The sequence below is a fragment of the Phyllobates terribilis genome, unplaced genomic scaffold, assembly GCF_046119375.1.
Source record: "Phyllobates terribilis strain yellow unplaced genomic scaffold, ASM4611937v1 Scaffold_9__5_contigs__length_417890890, whole genome shotgun sequence".
NCBI classification, from domain to species: Eukaryota; Metazoa; Chordata; class Amphibia; order Anura; family Dendrobatidae; genus Phyllobates; species Phyllobates terribilis.
In genome coordinates, this window is record NW_027362769.1 from 226,508,199 (window position 1) to 226,530,186 (window position 21,988).

General features: G+C 40.6%; 1 protein-coding gene across 1 annotated transcript in view; it reads left to right on the plus strand.

The window, feature by feature from the left end:
• The window catches only part of ERCC4 (ERCC excision repair 4, endonuclease catalytic subunit), a 42,000-nt gene extending 20,366 nt beyond the window's left edge, over window positions 1-21,634 (plus strand). Inside the window, exons 6-11 of the mRNA XM_073647700.1 lie at window positions 6,110-6,229; window positions 8,459-8,569; window positions 13,136-13,712; window positions 14,537-14,629; window positions 17,168-17,280; window positions 20,144-21,634. Coding sequence (XP_073503801.1) covers window positions 6,110-6,229; window positions 8,459-8,569; window positions 13,136-13,712; window positions 14,537-14,629; window positions 17,168-17,280; window positions 20,144-20,877 — 1,748 coding nt within the window. The 3' untranslated portion in view covers window positions 20,878-21,634. The remainder of the gene's footprint in view (window positions 1-6,109; window positions 6,230-8,458; window positions 8,570-13,135; window positions 13,713-14,536; window positions 14,630-17,167; window positions 17,281-20,143) is intronic.
• The last annotated feature ends 354 nt before the right edge of the window (window positions 21,635-21,988 follow it).

Consider the following 21,988-nt stretch of genomic DNA (forward strand, 5'->3'; position numbering starts at 1 on the left):
CATTTTTTCAGCTTTTTTACATGCGTTTTTTCTGCCAGAGAGAAGCGTTTTTTCAGCGTTTTTACATGCATTTTTTCAAGCAGTTTTCCAAGCGATTTTGAACATCACTTGGAAAAGTGCTTGACAAGTTGGTCACACAATATAAATCCATGCAACCAGCATGGATTTATAATGTGTGAACAACTGATGCTTTAAATGCAGCATCTATAGTAAAAAAAAGAGAGAAGTAAGACGTTAAAAATAAAAAAAAAACCTGTATACTCACCTCTCCGGTCTCCTCCAGTCTGCTCCCGGCTGCGTCCTCTCTCTTCGGCGTCCCGCAGTGTACTGTCAGGACCTGCGGTGACGTCATTTAGTCAGCTGATGGTCACGCGACCATCACCTGACCACCGACGTCAGCGGTCGCGTGACCATCAGGTGACTAAATGACGTCACCGCAGGTCCTGACAGTACACCGCGGGACCCCAAGGAGAGAGGACGTGGGCGGGAGCAGACCGGGGGCCGCCGGAGAGGTGAATATACAGGTTTTGTTTATTTTTAACTTTATTATTTCTTTTTTTCACCGCGTGGTAGCCGGGATGAAGAGGAGTTGTAGTCTCCTCTTCATCCCAGGTACCACACGCACCGCAATTACGCTGCAAATTCGCGGCCATTGAATTTAATTGAGATGCAGCAAATCCACATATACTTGCGGGTTTGCTGCGTTTCAATGTTCCTCAATGGCTGCGAATTTGCAGTGTAATCGTGGTAGAAATGGTCATGCTGCGTTTTGCAACGCAATGCGAATTTGGCGCGCAAATTAGCGCATCATGTGCACAGCAAATCCGAATTCACATTGCTTTGCATGGCAGACTGTTTTACAAGCGTTTTCGCAGCCGTAAAAACGCCGCAAAAACGCTACGTGGGCACTTAACCTAAAGAAGGATATGGCATGACACAAAGGTATAAGAAGAGACGCTCCAGAATTATTTCATTATTTACTAGAATAGACCGGTCAGGAAAGACGACCTCTCCTCTTTAAATTAGACAAAGTTACAGTAGAGATGTAAGGGATAAAATAATGTATTCTGTACATTACTGGCTGAATCTTGAGAAACTGTGCGGAACAAATAATATTATTGCGTTATAATTTAGAGTTTTCATTAAAGGGAACCTTGTCCGACATGATTTATATGTCTGTGTAGCCCTTTAAAAGATGAGCCATGCGATTCTCCAGCAGTGATAAATTGTTCTGAAGTTCAGTACATATGTGTCTGGAAGTGCACTGCGGCATGACCATTCACTTCCAGCTCCTCAGCCTCACGCTGTATTCCCAGCCTAGCGCCTCTCTCCTCTGGTTCATTGACAGGTGGTTGGCGCTGATAGACGGCAGGGAATACAGCGTGAGGCTGAGGAGCTGTAAGCGCATTGTTATGCCCCAATGCACATCCAGACACACAGATACTGAGCTTCAATAATGTTATTTTTCGCTGCTAGAGCAACACTTTGGGGATCATCAAGGGTTCAACTTGTCTTTTAAAGGCCTAGAAGTTTGTCAGGTTCCCTTTTAAAGAATATACAGTACAGACCAAAAGTTTGGACACACCTTCTCATTTAAAGATTTTTCTGTATTTTCATGACTATGAAAATTGTACATTCACACTTAAGGCTTCAAAACTATGAATTAACACATGTGGAATTATATACTTAACCCTCCGTCACATACAATAGGCCTGACAGGCACATCACTTTTACTTTCATTTCTCCTTCCTCACCAGATTGTGAGGAAATCCCCTCCCTCCAGGTAGTCTCCTGTCTCTAGCAGCTCTGTGAAACCTCATACCACAGTTGGATTGCAGAGCTTCAGGAGGACAGATATAACTGCGCTAATCTCTCAGGCTCATTGTATGTGAACACGTCACACTCAATAAGGTTGGTATTTTATGTTTTTATTCATCACAATTGTTTATTTAGCTTGTTTTATGAATGTATAGCACAAAGTGTGTGGATATTTCATAGAAATAAGGCAGATTAAAAAAGAAAGTGTGCTGCTCAGGCATATACAGTAGTTCCCTAACACATATTCCTTCTCTTGCTTCAGATTATCTGCTGAAATGGAGAGGAAAATGTACAATTTATCAAAAAACCTTGATGTTGAGGAAGTAACAAACATGCTGTTGGATGATCCAGACCCCACACTGAATGAGGATTTAGGAGAGGAAAGTGAGATTGATTCTCATGATGAGGTGGAAGTATGTGAAGTGGATTCTGAAACAGAGCAAGATGGTGACAGTGATGAGGATGAAGATGTAGAATCTTATTATATGGGAAAAGATAAAAAAAAAAACAATGGAACAAGAAGCCACTCCAGAAAAAATGTAGGGAACCTCAAAACATTATTACTCACCTTCCTTCAGTTATAGGAACTGCAAGTAATGCAAAAACTGCATTTGAATGCTGGAATAGTTTATTCACAGATGACATTCTGGACTCTGTTGTCACATATACCAACCAATATATAGACATTATAAAGGACAAGTTCATCTGCAACAGAACCATCAAGGCCACAGATGAAATAGAACTGCGTGCTTTTTTTGGATTATTATACCTTGCTGGAGCTTATAGGGCAAATAGACAAAGTTTGGAGGAACTTTGGAGTAAAGATGGGGATGGAGTTGAAAAATTTGGCCTTGTTATGTCCATAAACAGATTCAAGCTTCTAATTAGTTGCCTTCGGTTTGACGACAGAACTACCCGAACCGAACGTAAAACACATGACCGACTTGCTCCAATTCTTGATATATTCCAAAAATTTGTTGAAAACTGTAAAAAAAAGCTATTGCCCTGGGGAGAATCTCACTATTGACGAAATGCTCCCTGGTTTTTCATGGTAAATGTGCCTTTCGTCAATATATTCCATCAAAGCCTAACAAATATGGAATAAAAATGTATGCCCTTGTTGATACCAGTAAGACCTACACTTACAACCTGGAAGTTTATGCAGGAAAACAACCAGATGGTCCTTACTGTGTCAGCAACAAACCCAGTGATGTTGTAAAAAGACTGGCTGAGCCCTTATTTGGATTGGGTCGCAATATAACAGCTGACTATTGGTTTTCAAATTGTGATCTGATTGATTATCTGAAAATGCAGAAGCTTTCATATGTAGGAACTGTAAGAAAAAATAAAAAAGAATTGCCTACACAGTGTGTAAGTGTGAAAGGGAGACAACAGTACAGCAGTATGTTTGCATTCCATAATGGAAAGGTTTTGGTTTCCTATGTACCACAAGCAAAAAAAATTGTACTTCTTCTATCAACACTTCATGATGATGATGCCATCGATCCTGGGACTGAGGCACAAAAAACCCCGGAGATAATTACATTTTATAATGCAACCAAAGGGGGTGCTGATACAGCTGATCAGATGTGCTCAACTTTCAACGTCAGCAGTAACACCAAATGCTGGCCAATGGTCATATTTTTTGCTATGTTGAATTTGGGTGGTATAAATTCACAAGTCATTTACCTTGAAAACAAGCTTGAACCACTCCGTAGACGATTCTATCTGAAAAAATTGGCCCATGAACTAGTGCTTGGAGAGCTACGCAGGAGAAGTATGAAAACAATCGGTATCCCCTCTCGCCTTCAAGTTCAGCTCAAAAGATTCCGCCCAGAAGATGATAGTGAAAATTCACCACCTGCACCACCTCCCAAAAGAAGGAGATGCACCACCTGCTCCACGGAAAGCGGAATCAGAAGGCTTTCTAATTATGAATGTCACAAATGTTATAATGCAATCTGCCTGACACATGCAAAAGTGATGTGTAATTCTTGCTCTTTGCTCTGCAAGTGTAAATTTTCTGGGGAAACTTCAGGATCTAATTCTGATTGAATATGTGTTTAATAGTACTTAAGGTACCTTAAAATTAAGTTTGTTTCCATAAATTTTCTTTGTAGAGTTTTTTTACAGAGTCGAACTGGGGACTATTTGGCGGGAGTTTTGAAATGTTTGAATTTCAGAGTTATTAGTTTTATGTTAAGTAAATGGGTTTTTTTTGCACCTGATTATGTGTAGTCTCTTTTATTACATCCCTATGAAGGTCACTGATCACTTTAAGAGCACTGAAATTGCAAACATTAGATATTATAGGTATTTTTCGAGCCTGCGCCTAACAGTCACATTGTATGTGAACTCGTTAGAACCGATATTGTATGTGACAGAGGGGTAACAAAAAAGTGTGAAACAACTGAAAATATTTCCGGTGACTACCTCTTGAAGCTCATCAAGAGTGTGCAAAGCAGTCATCAAAGCAAAAGGTGGCTACTTTGAAGAACCTAGAATATAAGACATATTTTCAGTTGTTTCACACTTTTTTGTTAAGTATATAATTCCACATGTGTTAATTCATAGTTTTGATGCCTTCAGTGTGAATGTACAATTTTCATAGTCATGAAAATACAGAAAAATCTTTAAATGAGAAGGTGTGTCCAAACTTTTGGTCTGTACTGTATGTACAGTTATATGAAAAAGTTTGGGCACCCCTATTAATCTTAAGCTTAATGTTTTATAAAAATTGATGTTTTTGCAACAGCTATTTCAGTTTGATATATGTAATAACTGTTGGACACAGTAATGTTTCTGCCTTGAAATGAGGTTTATTGTACTAACAGAAAATGTGCAATCTGCATTCAAACTAAATTTGCCAGGTGCATAAGTATGGGCACCCTTATCATTTTCTTGTTTTAAATACTCCTACCTACTTTTTACTGACTTACTAAAGCACTTTTTTTTGGTTTTGTAACATCATTGAGCTTTGAACTTCATAGCCCGGTGTATGCAATCATGAGAAAAGCTACTTAAAGTGGCCACTTGCAAGTTGTTCTCCTGTTTGAATCTCCTCTGAAGAGTGGCATCTTGGGCTCCTCAGAACAACTGTCAAATGATCTGAAAACAAAGATTATTCAACATAGTTGTTCAGGGGAAGGATACAAAAAGCTGTCTCAGCGATTTAACCTGTCAGTTTCCACTGTGAGGAGCATAGTAAGGAAATGGAAGAACACAGGGACAGTTCTTGTTAAGGCCAGATGGTGTCACTGTGCATCGGTCAACTATGCAACGCACTTTGCACAAGGAGAAGCTGTATGGGAGAGTGATGCGAAAGAAGCCGTTTCTGCAAGCACGCCACAAACAGAGTCGGCTGAGGTATGCAAAAGCACATTTGGAGAAGCCAATTTCTTTTTGGAAGAAGGTCCTGTGGACTGATGAAACCAAGATTGAGTTGTTTGGTCATACAAAAAGGCGTTGTGCACGGCTGCAAAAAAACACAGCATTCCAAGAAAAACACTTGCTACCCACAGTAAATTTGGTGGAAATTCCATCATGCTTTGGGGCTGTGTGGCCAATGCCGGCACCGGGAATCTTGTTAAAGTTGAGGGACGCATGGATTCCACTCAGTATCAGCAGATTCTTGACAATAATGTTCAAGAATCAGTGACAAAGTTGAAGTTACGCAGGGGATGGATCTTTCAGCAAGACAATGATCCAAAACACCGCTCCAAATCTACTCAGGCATTCATGCAGAGGAACAATTACAATGTTCTGGAATGGCCATCCCAGTCCCCAGACCTGAATATCATTGAACATCTGTGGAATCATTTGAAGAGGGCTGTCCATGCTCGGTGACCATCAAACTTAACTGAACTGGAATTGTTTTGTAAAGAGGAATGGTCAAAAATACCTTCATCCTGGATCCAGGAACTCATTAAAAGCTACAGGAAGCGACTAGAGGCTGTTATTTTTGCAAAAGAAGGATCTACTAAATATTAATGTCACTTTTCTGGTGAGGTGCCCATACTTATGCACCTGTCAAATTTTGTTTGAATGCAGATTGCACATTTTCTGTTAGTACAATAAACCTCATTTCAAGGCAGAAACATTACTGTGTCCAACAGTTATTACATATATCCAACTGAAATAGCTGTTGCAAAAACACCAATTTTTATAAAACATTAAGATTAATAGGGGTGCCCAAACTTTTTCATATAACTGTATATATTGAACAGTATTGGTTGCCTTTAACAGCTTATTATGATGCCATTCAGATATGTATTTTTTGCTCCCCTTTAAGGCTGGCTGTTTCTTGACTCGAGTACTTCCATGTTTGTTCATGCCCGAGGCCGGGTCTATAGTGTTCCTGACTCAAAATCTACAAAAAAATCTAAAACTGAGGAGACAAATGAGAAGCAGGGTAAGAAAACCTCTTCCAACTCTTCTGTGTTCTTTTCAAATGCAAATTTATCTCTGTTCATGAACCCTTTCAATGTCCGGCAATTTTCAGTTTTTCCGTTCTCATTTTTCCTCCCCTTCTTCCAAGAGCCATAACTTTTTTTATTTTTTTCATCAATGTAGCCATATGAGGGCTTATTTTCGGGACGAGTTGTACTTTTTAACAACACATTTCATTCTACCATATAGTGTACTAGAAAATGGGGGAAAAAAATTCTAATTGTGTTGAAATTGAAAAAAAAAGTGTAATTCCACAATTTTTATTTTTATTTTTTATTTATCATGTTCACTATACAGTAAAACTGACCTGGGAATATGATTCCACAGGTCAGTACGAGTACGCAGATTCCAAACGTGTGTGTGTGTGTGTGTATATATATATATATATATATATATATATATATATATATATATATATATATATATATATATATATATATATATATATATATATATATATATATATATATATATACACTGTGTTCCAAATTATTATGCAAATAATATTTTCTCAGATTTTCCCAAATTACCTATATGAATTGCAGTCATTGTAATTTTCCAGTCAAATAACTATTAGAGTACAATTGAAAGGTTTTTGTACAAACTGCCTATGATAACAGTATATTTTTAAAAAAATAAAAAACTCAAACTGCACTCAAAATGCATGTTCCAAATTATTATGCACAGCAGAGTTTTCAACCTTTTCATTTTAATAAAGAAGAAAAAAATGGTCATTTTTGAAATTATAAGCATTAGCAGGTTATTACAAACTGAAATCAAACAGTTTTCAACTCAAAACTTTATTCTAGGTGATGTTACATTTGCACATAGGACCCCTTGTTCGAAAGGAGCTTCTGAACTCTGTCGTCCATTGAATTTGTCAGGTTTTGGATGGTTTCTGCTTCAATTGTTTTGCATGAGGACAGAATACCCTCCCAGAGCTGTTGCTTAGATGTGAACAGCCTCCCGCCATCATAGACACTCCTTTTGATGATGCTCCAGAGGTTCTCAATGGGGTTGAGGTCAGGGGAGCATGGGGGCCACACCATAAGTTTGTCCCCTTTTATGCCCACAGCAGCCAGAGATGCAGATGTGTTATGTGCAGCATGAGATGGGGCATTATCATGCATGAAATGATCTCGATGGTCCAGATGGATGGAGTGGAGGATGGCTGGTTGATGGACACCCCATAGGGTCGATAAATCAAGCTCCTTTCGAATAAGCTTAGCTAGCACGGCGCCAGCGCAGCATTTAAATAAGGAAGAAGAGAGACAGCAGAGGGGCGATGACAGAGCCGAAGACCCTACCCGCTGTCATGCTCCGATGCATGGAGACCAACACTTGTAATGATGATTTTATAAAAACCAGGCTATGGATTTCTTCACTGAAAGTATATATTAAATCAGTATACCTTTAGTTTAATATGTATTACTGTAATGATAGATTCTCTTTAACCCTGGATATACAGCATTTGTGAAGGCACAGATGGTAGGAAAGTTTCTCTTCGGCGTGTCCGGCTGTCTCTAACAGTCATTTCTGCGCTTCTACAGCAGCACGATCTCTATGCCGCTGGTGACTCTGCATCGATGTTCTAAAACATTGGAGTATTATTTGCAGACCAGCCCTATATTTTAAGACGTTGGGTGGTCCGCAAACAGTTGAAGGGATTTTCCAATATGTAAGAACTGCTGCCAATACTGTAAAATAACTAAATCATAACTACTTGACTCGCACCTGTTCTGCTCGCCGCTGCCTTTGTCCCCCTCTGGTTTCCTCATTTTCTCTTCCATTGGGGGGAGTCATGTGACTTCTGCAGTCAATCAGTGCCCATTGATCGCTCGCAGTGGTGATGTTTAATCTGATCCAAAAGAGACAGTCTACTTGGACTTTCTTATGGCCCAGACGATCTGTGACCACTGCAGACAGTCAGTGGCAATTGATTGGGTGCATCTGTCACGTGATGTTACCCAACAGAAAAGGAAACTCTGAGAACAATGGTAGGGGTCAGGTAGGTAAGTATGTGTGCGTTTTTTTATTAATGACCACCATGCGCTGATTTATAAAATAAGTTATGTATTTACTGAAGTATTTTTCCTAATCATTAGAACACTTCTTTTTGGTACAACACATAAATTACTTGTTTTGTCTGTCTCTTTACACTTTTTTTTCTTTTTCTAACTCATTTTATCAGATGGAAAGCGTGAGCTGGTTCTAGAAAGCAACCCCAAGTGGGAAGCTTTGAGTGAAGTTCTGAAAGAGATAGAAGAAGAGAACAAGAACAGTGATGCTCTCGGCGGGCCAGGTAAGATCGATGTTTGCAAATTCTGATTGTTTAATTTTGTATGCAAATGTGTCGTGGAATTGGTAAGATACAAATCTAGAAGAAGCCTACAAGAGATTGGTCATGCTGCAAATATTAAAGTTTGCAACATGAGCTCAGATCCGCATGGATTGCAATAACGTCCACTGCAATGTATTTTAGGTGTGAACGTGGCCTTATATTTCTTTGCATTTTGTCTAGCTATGTTATTCACCTTGTATTCCTCAGTACTACAGGTAACACATATTGCTTACATCTCACAATCCTTACCACATTCATTCGTTGGTCTCCAGTCCTGAACCGAGGTGTCTCACTCTGGTTTATATTAACATGAACCATGAGTGATCAGACTAAAAGGTAAAACGAAAAAGCCTCCTTCGGACAGGATTGTGCCGAAATTGTGCCATGTTATTTATTTATCAAAACCAAGGCCAAAATGCGAAAGCAGTGTGTGAAAAATAAAGTACTCCCTCACTGCTTCTATAGGAATTAAAAGGAACCGGACATCAGAAAATTGCCTGTTAATCTAATCCCAAGAAAGACTGTAACGCTGGTGGTGTGGACCCACTGCGCCATGTGCCGGGCTTATCCTGGAGGGGTGTGACTAAGCGACTACCTGGTTTTCGCTAGGGCCTCTGGTGGTGATGTTAGGCTGGACTGCTGGTAGTCGCCAAGTACCACTCCAGGGCAGTCCCTTGGACTGCAGCAGCTGACCGGAGGGTCAGTGGCTCGGGTGTTTGGTACAGAAGGGCAAAGACTAAACCTGGTCAGACGGGTCGAGGTCAGGAGTAGAGAGAGGTCAGGTAGGATGGGAGTGCTAGCTGGGTAGGCAACGGGAAGCTGAATACAGAAGAAAGCATAGACATGAACAAACTGGGTAGGAACCAAATGTTCTGGCAAGGGGTGGTGGGAAGAGCTGCCTTATATAGAGCCTGCTCGCATGGGATAGGCCGGGGAGCTGGATCTCTGCAGGGCACAGCAGGGTTAAATTCCTGCAGAGACCTGCCCTGCCCCTTAAGGCCAGATGGAACCATCATGCTTTAGTAGCAGTGCAAAGGAGTGCAGCAGGAAACAAACCTTAGCAAACCAACCTGATGTGAGCAGACGCTGCAGAGTGACCATGGTGAGTGGGGCGGCGCTGAGAAGGCATGCTGATTATTGCCGTGACAAAGACCTCAACGAGGATCTCGGAGAAGCAATTGTTGCCGACCATCAATCTATATAGGGTCATAAGGCCATTTCCAAACAATTTGGAGCTCATAATTCTACAGTGAGAAAGATTATTCACAAGTGGAAAACATTCAAGAGAGTTGATAATCTTCCAAAGAGTGGACATTCCAGCAAATTCACCCTAAGGTCAGACTGTGCAACGCTCAGAGAAATTGCAAAAAAAAAACAAGAGCTACAGCTCATAGTCTAAAGAGTCTTATATAAACTATTAATATGGGTAAACAGGTTATAGACTGCTGTATACCTCATATCAGATGCCTTGTTGAGAAATCATCTTTTATCACTTTATGTAAATGACCTCTTCCAGGCTATGGTTATAAATAGAAGGAGAAGTTACCAGTGTGATGTGTGATGGTCGCTCTCTGCTCTCCTGATCTCATTGCAGAGCTGTGTGTAATTATACCTGACATATCTGCAGGATCCTCTCCATTTCCTTCTCACAAGCAGACAGGGTTGCAATAATGTTGCAATACAGCAGATTGCAGAGAGCTGTAAAAAATATGTTTGCAAGATGACAAATTTCAGTTCTCCTGATCTGTGTTAGTTACTTGTCTCACACTGGTAACTCCCCCTTCATGTAAAATAAGCTCTGGAGGCAGATTTATCTTCCAGGCAGCTTCCTCCCCAGAGCCTGGAAGAGGTCATTTATATAAAGTGATAAAAGTTGAATTCTCAACAACAAGGCATCTGATGTGAGGCATACAGGGATCACCCTAATCAGCAGTCTGTAACCTGCATGCCCATATTAATAGTTTAGACAGCTCAAATGTGGTGACAAATTCCCTTTAAAGGTTGCAAAGTTGCATCACAACAAACTGCAACAATGTCCTTTGGACTGATGAGACCAAAGTGAAAATGTTTGGTCATAATGCCCTGTACCACATTTGGCGAAAACCATAGACAGCATATCGGCACAAATTGTCAAACTGGTGGAGAGGTGAAGATTTGGGCTTGTTTTGCAGCCACAGGTTCTAGGATCCTTGCAGTCATTGGTTAAACAGAGGAACTTGTGATCAACTCGAGTATTCTAGCCCTATCTGAAATGTGAGGGTATCTATCCAAAACTAAAGCTCGGAAGGGGTCATGCAACAGGACAATGATCCCAAGTCTGGGTGTATGTGTATGGGTGTGTATATATTCATTTACAGAAAATGAAGTATTTCTACCAGAAAATGATTGCAATTATTCTTGTTTTGTTATACACATGTTTATTTCCTTTGTGTGTATTGGAACAACACAAAAAAACAAAGGAAAAAAAGGCAAATTGGACATAATTTCACACACAACCCCAAAAGTGAGCCGGACAAAATTGTTGGCACCCTCAACTTACTATTTGGTTGCACATCCTTTGGATTATGTAACTGCAATCAATCGCTTCCTATAACCAACAACAAGCTTCTTTCACCCCTCAACTGGAATTTTGGACCACTCTTCTTATGCAAACTGCTCCAGGTGTCTCATATTTGAAGGCGCCTTCTTCCAACAGCAATTTTAAAATCTCTCCACAGGTGTTCAATGGGAGTTAGATCTGGACTCACTGCTTGCCACTTCAGAACTATCCAGCACTTTGTTTCCATCCATTTCTGGGTGCTTCTTGAAGTATGTTTGGTGTCATTGTCCTGCTGGAAGACCCATGACCTAGGACGCAAACCCAGCTTTCTGACACTGGGCACTACATTGCAATCCAAAACCCTTTGGTAATCTTCAGATTTCATGATGCCTTGCACACGGTCAAGGCACCCAGTGCCAGAGGCAGCAAAACAACCCCCAAACATCTTTGAACCTCCACCATATTTGACTGTAGGTACTGTGTTCTTTTCTTTGTAGGCCTCATTCCATTTTCGGTAAACAGTAGAACGATGTGCTTTACTAAAAAGCTCTATCTAGGTCTCATCTGTCCACAAGATGCTTTCCCAAAAGGATTTTGGCTTAGTCATATACATTTTGGCAAACTGCAGTCTATCTTTGTCTGTGTTAGCAGTGGGGTCCTCCTGAGTCTCCTGCTAAAGCGTTTCATTTCATTCAAATGTCAACAGATAGTTGACACTGATGCACCCTGAGCCTGCACGACAGCTTGAATTTCTTTGGAACTTGATTGGAGCTGCTTATCCACCATCTGGACTATCCTGCATTAAAACATTTCATCAATTTTTTTTTTCTGCCATCCACGTCCAGGGAGATTAGCTACAATGCCATGGGTTGTAAACTTCTTGATTATGTTGCGCACCCTGGACAAAGGAACATCAAGATCCCTGGAGATGGACTTGTTACCTTGAGATTGTTGATACTGTTCAACAATTATGGTTTGGTTCTCAAGTCCTCAGATAGTCTTCTCCTCTTTCTGTTCTCCATGCTTAGTATGGCACACCCAATGCAAAGATTGAATCAATTTCTCCCCTTTTTATTTGGTATCAGGTGTGATTTTCATATTGCCCACGCCTGTTACTTGCCACAGGTGAGTTTGAACGAGCATCACATGCTTGAAATAAAGTTATTTACAAACAATTTTGGAAAGGTGCCAACAATTTTATCCGTTCCATTTTGGGGGTTTTGTGTGAAATTCTGTCCAATTTGCCTTTTTTTCTCTGTTTGTTTGTTTTGTGTTTCAATACACACAAAGAAAATAAACGTGTGTAACAAAACATGTGTGATTGCAATAAGTTTCTTGGAGAAATACTCCATTTTCTCAAAATGTCAAGGGTGCCAACACTTTTGGCCATGACTGTATGTATATATTGCAAATTCTGCATTTGCAATAAACCAATGAAAAAGGAACAATTAAACTATTCTGGAAGTATTTCCAATTTTCATGTAACTCTGTTTGACTCTTGTAATTTGAATCCCTAAATTAAGTTTGATGAACATAATTGAGTGTTAAATCCTGAAACTGTTCCTATACAATTTTTAGTTTTATTTTCTATTTGCACTGCAGGAACAGCAGTTTCCTTCTTAAGTGAATTCTCTATTCTGACATCTGGCACCAAGACTGTTAAATGAGAAGTTATATTTTTAGCATGAACCTGACAGATTGTTATGAAGTGCAAGCTCGCATATCTGCTTTCTTCTGGCATGTTTTCACAATGAGCGTTGCATTATTTGTTTAAATATCTGTAATCAAGATCAATCCTATCGCATACATATAACACTGGTCTTTTACTCTGTATTTTTGATAAAAAGGTTAAATGCTCCAGTATATTTCGAAGTGGTAAAACTCTTTACAGGAAAGTTTTTCATCTTTTTTTTTCTTCCCTTTAATTTCTTAATTGGATGCAGGCATTCTTTAATTGTAACATATTGGTCATTTCCTTCTCTTGTCAGGCCGCGTGCTGATTTGCGCCAGTGATGATCGTACCTGTGCCCAGTTAAGAGAATATATTGCAGTGGGGGCTGAAGCCCTGTTGATGAGACTATACAACAAAACCTTTGGGAAGGACGAGAAAGCTGCTGAACTGTGGCTGAAAACCCGAAAAGGTGTCAAGAAAAAGGATCTGGGTGCAAGTGGGAAAAACGCTCGGGCGAAAAAGACTAAAGAAGGCACAAGTAAACAGAAAAGAAATGTAAAGACGACAGAGCTGACTTTAACCCAGATGATAGGAAAAGGAGGTGAAGACGAGGTGGGGAAAGATCAGGAGGACAAGTTTAGGCAGGAAAGCGAGAGCAGTATTGAAGAACCGAAATATGAAGACCTTCAGTTGAACTTGCCTTCAGACTGTTATTACGGCATCTTAAAGGAGCCCCTCACTGTCATCCATCCTTTGCAAGGGTGCACTGATCCTTACGCACTGACCAGGGTGCTGCACGAAGTGGAACCAAGATACGTGGTCCTATATGACGCAGAGCTCAGTTTTGTGCGACAGCTCGAGATCTACAGGGCAAGCAAGCAGAAGACATTGAGGTATTTATAACCAAAAATGAACAAGAAGATTGTGAATACTTATTCTTGGAAAAACAGTTCTTTTAAAGTAAAGCTTCAGCTATGAGCTACATGATAAAAGTCCAGCAGACCGTGCACTGACCTACACTAAGTGCATGTGGAAATGAGCAGATAACTTCGGTGCTTGCTGGGATACTCCATAGTTCACGGTGATGACATCCTTATGGATATAAAAGGGAATTGCAGGGCTTACATTCTGGGCATAGACTGAGTTTTTCTTTAAAAGACTATTCTCAACATTCATCATAAAAAGTTAAAATTACAAAGTGCTCGTGAAAACTAGAAACTTTGCAATTTATTTGGGATTAAAAGTCCTTTCCATTCTCCGGAAGGGAGGGATTTTTAATTCTATACTTCTGGTTGCTTAGGTTACCAGCCACCTTTTGCAGTTTCAGCTGTGGCTGGTGTCTTGGGAAAAGAGCCCCGCACTTGCAAGCTCTTTGTTAAAAGTTTGCAAGAGCTGCTCTAAAGCTGGGCAGATCTCTGTATCCGACCAGCTTAAGGGCCTCTGTGCTCCTCCTAAGTTGGAAAACGCAAATCTGCCTTTGCTTGCAGCATGGGAGAGCGCACAGTTGAGAAAAGTAGTTGAACCATACTGCTGGGCCAAACTGTGAATCTTCAGGAGCGCACCGCCACTAACAAGCAGGAAGCCGGGAGACAGGAGCGGTGCGCTCTTGAAGATTGAAGCTTAGAACACCCCTTTATGCATATTTATTATAATTTATTTTCTTGTCACGTCTGTATTTTATATTAACACATTTTTCCTTTAAATTTCACAATTCTAGAGTTTATTTCCTTATCTATGGTGGATCCACAGAAGAGCAGAGATATCTCACTTCACTCAGGAAGGAGAAAGAAGCATTTGAAAAGCTGATTAGGTAACAATATGACAACCAAGAAAAATATGTTTGAGGCCAAAGTAAATGGAGATATAGGAAATTGTTAAATTCTTTGAGTGATGCACACTCGCTAAGCTCATTAAACTGCATTTAGTATATTGTTGCTATCTTTTATAGCACAATTGTGCCTCACTGCCAGCTGGTGTCACTATTTCAAATGCTATCCATAGGAAAGTTATTACTGTGTGCAAAGTGCTTTGTGCAAAGGCATTGTATGAAGTACATAGAGCAATTTAACTAAGAAAAGTTAGGACGTAGACTTTATAGTGTTAAAATATGCAATGCATTTATTAGATTTCTGATGGTAAGGCTGCATGCCCACTATGCATTTTTCAAGCGTTTTTGCCTCGGAATGTCCGCAGCGAAAACGCTTGGTAATACGTGCCCCATGGTCCCCAGTAATAATCCGCATGTGCTGTGCACATGCTGCAGAAGTTTCCGCTGCGGATTATCATTGCGGAAAAATACGCAGCATGTCCATTATTTTTGCGGAAACGCAGCGTTGCCACCATTGACTTGCATTGAATCGCTTAATATCCGCATGACTACATGTGCACATGCGGATATTAAGTGATTCAATGTGCGGATGGTACCCGGGTCTGGAGAAGAGGAGACGCTCATCCAGCCCCGGGTACCATACTACCTGTTAAAAAAAAGAATTTAAAATAAAAAATAAAGATTATACTTACCTTCCGATGGCCCCCCGGTCTTCTGTACGATACGTCTGGTCTCTTGTACGGCTCGCGATGGTCTAAAAGGACCTTCCATGACGTCATTTAGTCATGTGACAGGTCACGCGACCGCTGACGTCAGCATAGAAATATATGCAGCTGTCATGCTCAGGTTGGGAGAGCCGCAGTCTGTCCATGCATTGTGATCCAATCTCAGACCGATTTATATGGTTGTCTGAATGCACCTTATAATGGGTAATTTTTTAGTTTATCAGGATTATGTGAAAATACAATTTTTTTTGAACATGAAGAAGGGAGTATGACACTGACATACCTGGCAGTGGCTTACTTCTTTTGAAAACACAGGATCAGGCATATGGAAATTCAACATGCCTTATCCTTTCTTTGCTCCTGCATAAGTCTATTGAACTCCGAAGAAACATCCAATTCACATTAGATGATCATCTGGTCTTGCCGAAATCATTGGGTTTGGCCAGCTGTAGCCTAATGTGTAAGGCCACTTTAAAGGGTTAGTCTCCATATCACAATGTGATCTTACAATAAAGTATGTGCCAATATAACCCATTTTTAATTCTGCCCCATTTTGTACATATCACACTCCCTAAGGATGACCCTCTAGACTCTATTTACCCTTCAGTTACCATTGGAACCGTCCTGCTGGGAACTACTGGTCTATCATGCACAGTGCAGTCTCTCTTACTCTCTCATTTGGCATCCTGCCAGAATAGCTGTGCTGTATCTAGGAGTTTCTGTTGTGAGAGTTGATGTGAGAGGGAGATGTACTTCAGAAGGGGCTGAAAGACATATTGCAAAATGTGCTGTATACAGGGGGCTGAGAGTAAGATACTGCAGGAGGGGCTGTATACAAGAGGTTGAGAGGAGAGAAATACACTGCAGAATGGGCTGTGTACAAAAGGCTGAGAGGAGAGCTATACTGTAGAATAGGCTGTATATAGGGCTGAAAGGAGAAACATACTGCAGGATGGGCTGTATACAGGGGGCTGAGAGGAGAGATGCTGTATACAGAGGCTGAAAAGAGACATACTGCAGAATGGGCTGCGTACAAGGGGCTGAGAGGAGAGATACACTAAGATGGGGCTCTGTATACAGGGGACAGAAAGGAGAATATAGTGTAAGTTTGGACTCTGCACAAAGGGGCAGAGACTAGTTGAGCTGTAATTGTTGCCTAGACCAGTAATGAGAAACTACAAATGTTGCTAAATTGATGCATGTGGCAGAGGATTATTTTCTGACATATGCATCAATAGAGGAGGGGCATTTGCAATTTAACAAAACTGATCTGTAAGCAGCAGGCAACAAACACCGGTCTACTGTACAGTGTCATTGAGGTGGAGTACAGGAGAGTCGTTCTCTGCTAGAAACCAGATAACAATTATGTAAAAACAAACAGGCAGCTATACTGATATAGATGGCAGAAGATCTAATCGGTCAGGCAGGGTACTGTACAGGAGCAGACTGCACTGAAAAATAAAGTTCTACAATTATCAGGAGCACACTGGAGGGGGGTGGTTGTAGTTGCAAGTACTGCTGGGAAATGTAGTTTTAGCAGATAAGAGTAATACTACCCATTCGGCTATGTGAACCTGGATGCACCGAGGGGCAGATAAAGATGTACAAGAAAACATCATTATATTGGGCTTAGTCTGTATATTAACAGTGCATTTGCATTTACTGTGCTTTGAAAAAATAATAAGATTCTGGGAATTATTTTTTAGTAGAAATGTTTTTTTATAGTTTTAAGAAAACAAATTCTTAGCAGGCAAGGTATTGAACATTAATCTATTTGTCTTGTGTATGTTTTCAGGGAGAAGGCCAGCATGGTGATCCCTGAGGAAAGAGAAGGGCGAGATGACACAAACTTGGATCTTCAGAGAGATTCTACTCCTGCATCAGATGCCACCGATACCCGCAAAGCTGGTAAGTAGCGTGAGATCCCATTACTGCTGTACAAGGACTCTTCCTTGAAGGTAAATATTATTTAAGCCGATTATTTTCTTCATGTAAACGCAATATAAAAGCTTTTGTTCTCCGGTAGTTATCTCATATTTCCAACAAAGAAATCTCAAGTGCAAATAACACAAGTTCTACAAAAGAATTTTAATGTCTTCATCTTATCACAAGCTTTTTGTTTCAGGTAAACTATTAACCTGGCTAAACGCTGTGTGCTTTAAGGCTGTAAGCAGACCCCACAAACATTACTCCTCTTCAGCAGTCTCTGCCAGTGGGCTACAGTTTTTTATACATTTTTATTTAGGGGAGGCAAGGTGGGGCTTGAAGTATTAGTGACGATGCCGGGATAAGGATAGAACTAGAATTCTGAAATCAAAAAAGTAGTAAAGGTGCGCGATTACCTTAATACTGTATAAAAGTTCTTTTTTCTTATACTGAAATCTAGATCTCCTACTTACCTTCACACAACAGCACCCAGTGGCCTCATGAAGTTGTCATAGATGTTTCTCCTTTATTCCTCCTGGAAATGTGACGGTGAATTAACAATTGGCTGTTATCGTTCCCCTTGTCAATAGTAAAAAGTGTGAGCCATGTCTTATCGACGGGGGGAAATGGTAAAACCTATTTGTTAATTTATACGTACATGTCGAGAAGGAGTACCAGAGTAATGGCGCAATGCTGAGGTCTAAGAAAAATCACTCTACGATTGTCACGAGTTGTCAGATGGTCTGTGAAAGATAAAATTGTTGGTTATATATACAATGGGGAAAAAAGTATTTAGTCAGCCACCAATTGTGCAAGTTCTACTACTTTAAAAGATGAGAGAGGCCTGTAATTGACATCATAGGTAGACCTCAACTATGAGAGACAAAATGAGAAAACAAATCCTGAAAATCACATTGTCTGATTTGGAAAGAATTTTTTTTTTCAAATTTTGGTGGAAAATAAGTATTTGGTCAATTACAAACAAGCAAGATTTCTGGCTCTCACAGACCTGTAACTTCTTCTTTAAGAGGCTCCTCTGTCCTCCACTCATTACCTGTAGTACTGACACCTGTTTGAACTTGTTATCAGTATAAAAGATACCTGTCCGCAACCTCAGTCACACTCCAAACTCCACTATGGTGAAGACCAAAGAGCTGTCAAAGACACCAGAAACAAAATTGTAGCCCTGCACCAGGCTGGGAAGACTGAATCTGCAATAAGCAAGCAGCTTGGTGTGAAGAAATCAACTGCGGGAGCAATAATTAGAAAATGGAAGACCTACAAGACCACTGATAATCTCCCTCGATCTGTGGCTCCACACAAGATCTCACCCCATGGGGTCAAAATGATCTCAAGAACGGTGAGCAAAAATCCCGGAAACACACGCGGGGACCTAGTGAATGATCTGCAGAGAGCTGGGACCAACATTACACAAGCTACCATCAGTAACGCACTATGCCGCCAGGGACTCAGATCCTGCAGTCCCCTTGCTTAAGCCATTACATGTCCGGGCCCGTCTGAAGTTTGATAGAGAGCATTTGGATGATCCAGAAGAGTATTGGGAGAATATCATATGGTCAGATGAAACCAAAGTAGAACGGTTTGGTAGAAACACAACTTGGCGTGTTTGGAGGAGAAAGAATGCTGAGTTGCATCCAAAGAACACCATACCTACTGTGAAGCATGGGGGTGACAACATCTTGCTTTTGGGCTGTTTCTCTGCCAAGGGACCAGGACGACTGATCCGTGTACATGAAAGAATGAATGGGGCCATGTATCGTGAGATTTTGATTGCAAACCTCCTTCCATCGGCAAGGGCATTGAAGATGAAACGTGGCTGGGTCTTTCAGCATGACAATGATCCCAAACACACCACCAGGGCAACGAAGGAGTGGCTTTGTAAGAAGCATTTCAAGGTCCTGGAGTGGCCTAGCCAGTCTCCAAATCTAAACCCTATAGAAAACCTTTGGAGGGAGTTAAAAATTTGTGTTGCCCAGCGACAGCCCCAAAACATCACTACTCTAGAGGAGATCTGCATGGAGGAATGGGCCAACATACCAGCAACAGTGTGTGCCAACCTTGTGAAGAATTACAGAAAACGTTTGACCTCTGTCATTGCCAACAAAGGATATATAACAAAGTATTGAGATGAACTTTTGTAATTGACCAAATACTTATTTTCCACCAAAATGTAAAAAAAAATTCTTTCCAAATCAGACAATGGGATTTTCATGATTTTTCTCATTTTGTCTCTCATAGTTGAGGTCTACCTATGGTGTCAATTACAGGCCTCTCTCATCTTTTTAAGTGGGAGAACTTGCACAATTGGTGGCTGACTAAATACAGTACTTTTTTTCCCCACTATATACTGCTTTATACAATCAGTTCGCCAGGTATTCTATGTGACTATACATCAGAGTGTTTCTCTATAATCTCATCAATGTTATATATGGAGAACTATTGAGATGTGCTAACAGATTCTCCAACAAGAAGGTAAGATCTCTGGGACCAAACTGTGAAAAGATTGGACCTCATTGCTCTGCAGGTTCTTCTGGTTCAAAGGCACAAGAATATATACTCCTCTCTATCTGCTGTGTTCTGTACTGTGGAAGTTAAAGGGGTTGCATAGGATTAAAGAAACATGGCTGCTTTCTTCCAAAAAACATTGCCTCACCTGTCCATTGGTTGTGTAGTATTGGAGCCCACACAACTCTTGTTGTTCTTCTGTTTGGGAAAAAAAGCAGCCATGTTATTTTAATCCTGGATGACCCCATTAATATTGCTGCAACATCATTCTCTTGCTTTTTTTTTAGCACATATGTCATTCTAGTTCTTTGATTTCTAGGAGGCCAGCAGCAGAAGAACGTGCAGCACAACATCATTGTGGACATGAGGGAATTCCGCAGCGAGTTACCATCTCTGATCCACCGACGCGGCATTGACATAGAACCTGTCACTCTAGAAGTGGGAGATTATATTCTGACTCCCGACATATGCGTAGAGCGGAAAAGCGTAAGTGATCTGATCGGTTCATTGAACAATGGACGTCTCTACACGCAGTGCGTTTCCATGTGCCGATACTACAAGCGGCCTATTCTTCTGATAGAGTTTGACCCCAACAAGCCATTCTCTCTCACGTCTCGAAGTTCAATCCACCAGGAAATTTCTGTGAACGACATCACCTCAAAAATCACCCTTCTTACACTGCACTTTCCTAGACTTCGTATCCTGTGGTGTCCCTCACCGTACGCCACTGCCGAACTGTTTGAGGAGCTGAAGCAGAACAGGCCACAGCCAGACGCTGCGACCGCCATGGCTATTACTGCAGACTCGGAAACCATCCCGGAATCTGAGAAATATAATCCAGGCCCTCAGGACTTCCTTCTAAAAATGCCAGGGGTCAATGCCAAAAATTGCCGAGCCATAATGAATCATGTAAAGAACATAGCAGAACTGTCAACCCTATCTCTGGAGAGATTGTCTGAGATCCTCGGAAACTCTAATACGGCAAAACAACTTCATGATTTCATTCACACATCTTACACAGAAGCGGTTTCCCAGGGGAAAGCCAAACGTTGAGACGTGTGTGTATATTCTATATATATATCTGTGTGTGTGTGTGTGTGTGTGTGTGTGTGTGTGTGTGTGTGTGTGTGTATGTAATATATATATATATATATGTGTATATATATTTGTGTGTGTATATATATAGTTGTGCCATAATTAACATTAGTAATACCGTAAGCAGATCAGGCACGGGTCCATTCACATTTCCATTTAGTATTCCATTGGAGGTATACATTCCCTGACATATCTCCTATGGAGGCTTCAGACATAGGCATATGCTGTTGTATAGGCATTCTGCTGCATACATTGTCCATTGAATCCCATTTTTAAAAAATGTCATATTACACGTTATGCTTTTTTTTCACTGAGTCCCTCTGTAAAGAAAGACTGCACTTTTCTATAGCAAAAACAGCCCCTGCCAATGCGTTCTAGTCCAGCGTATGACAAAAGTACGCCCTTTTGGCTTTAGCTGAATGCATGGCCTATGTATAGGTGTGGTGTGTGCGCCATCTATGACGTAGAAATGAAATGTGAACAGACACTGCCCTTATGTCTGCTGCTCGTAGAATTGCAAGTATAGATTGTATACAACTGTACAGCAAGTGTGTATGACATACTTTAGGATTAGCGTCCTGTTAATTATATGTACTTATTACTCAGGGAGCATCAATTTGATCAGTGATGAATTACAATTTTGCTATAATTTATATAAAATTAAATCTACAAGTTTTAAGGGCCCTTTATATGCACATATTTTTTTAAACTACCAACAAACTAATAAAATCTTGTACCTGATGGATTTAATTACTTAAAGGTTAGGTACACACTGGCACGGAATTGTTTTTTCATTGCTCATTCACTTTCTAAATAGTCTTCATTAAAATTTTTCTATCAATTTGCCGCTGCAGTGTCTGTAAGTCCTTTTTTTTCCAGCTGAGTGATCTGCGAAAGGGTATCAATTCTGCCATAGCTTTTGACTATGACAGCTCTCTGCTCCCTCCCCCTTGTTCTCTCATTGTTACAGACAGCTGCATAGAGGGGGTTGTTGACAGATCTTCGCAGTGCAGAGAGGGCAGAAAGCATTTACATTCTCAGAGATGGCAGAGACAAGCTATAGAAAAGG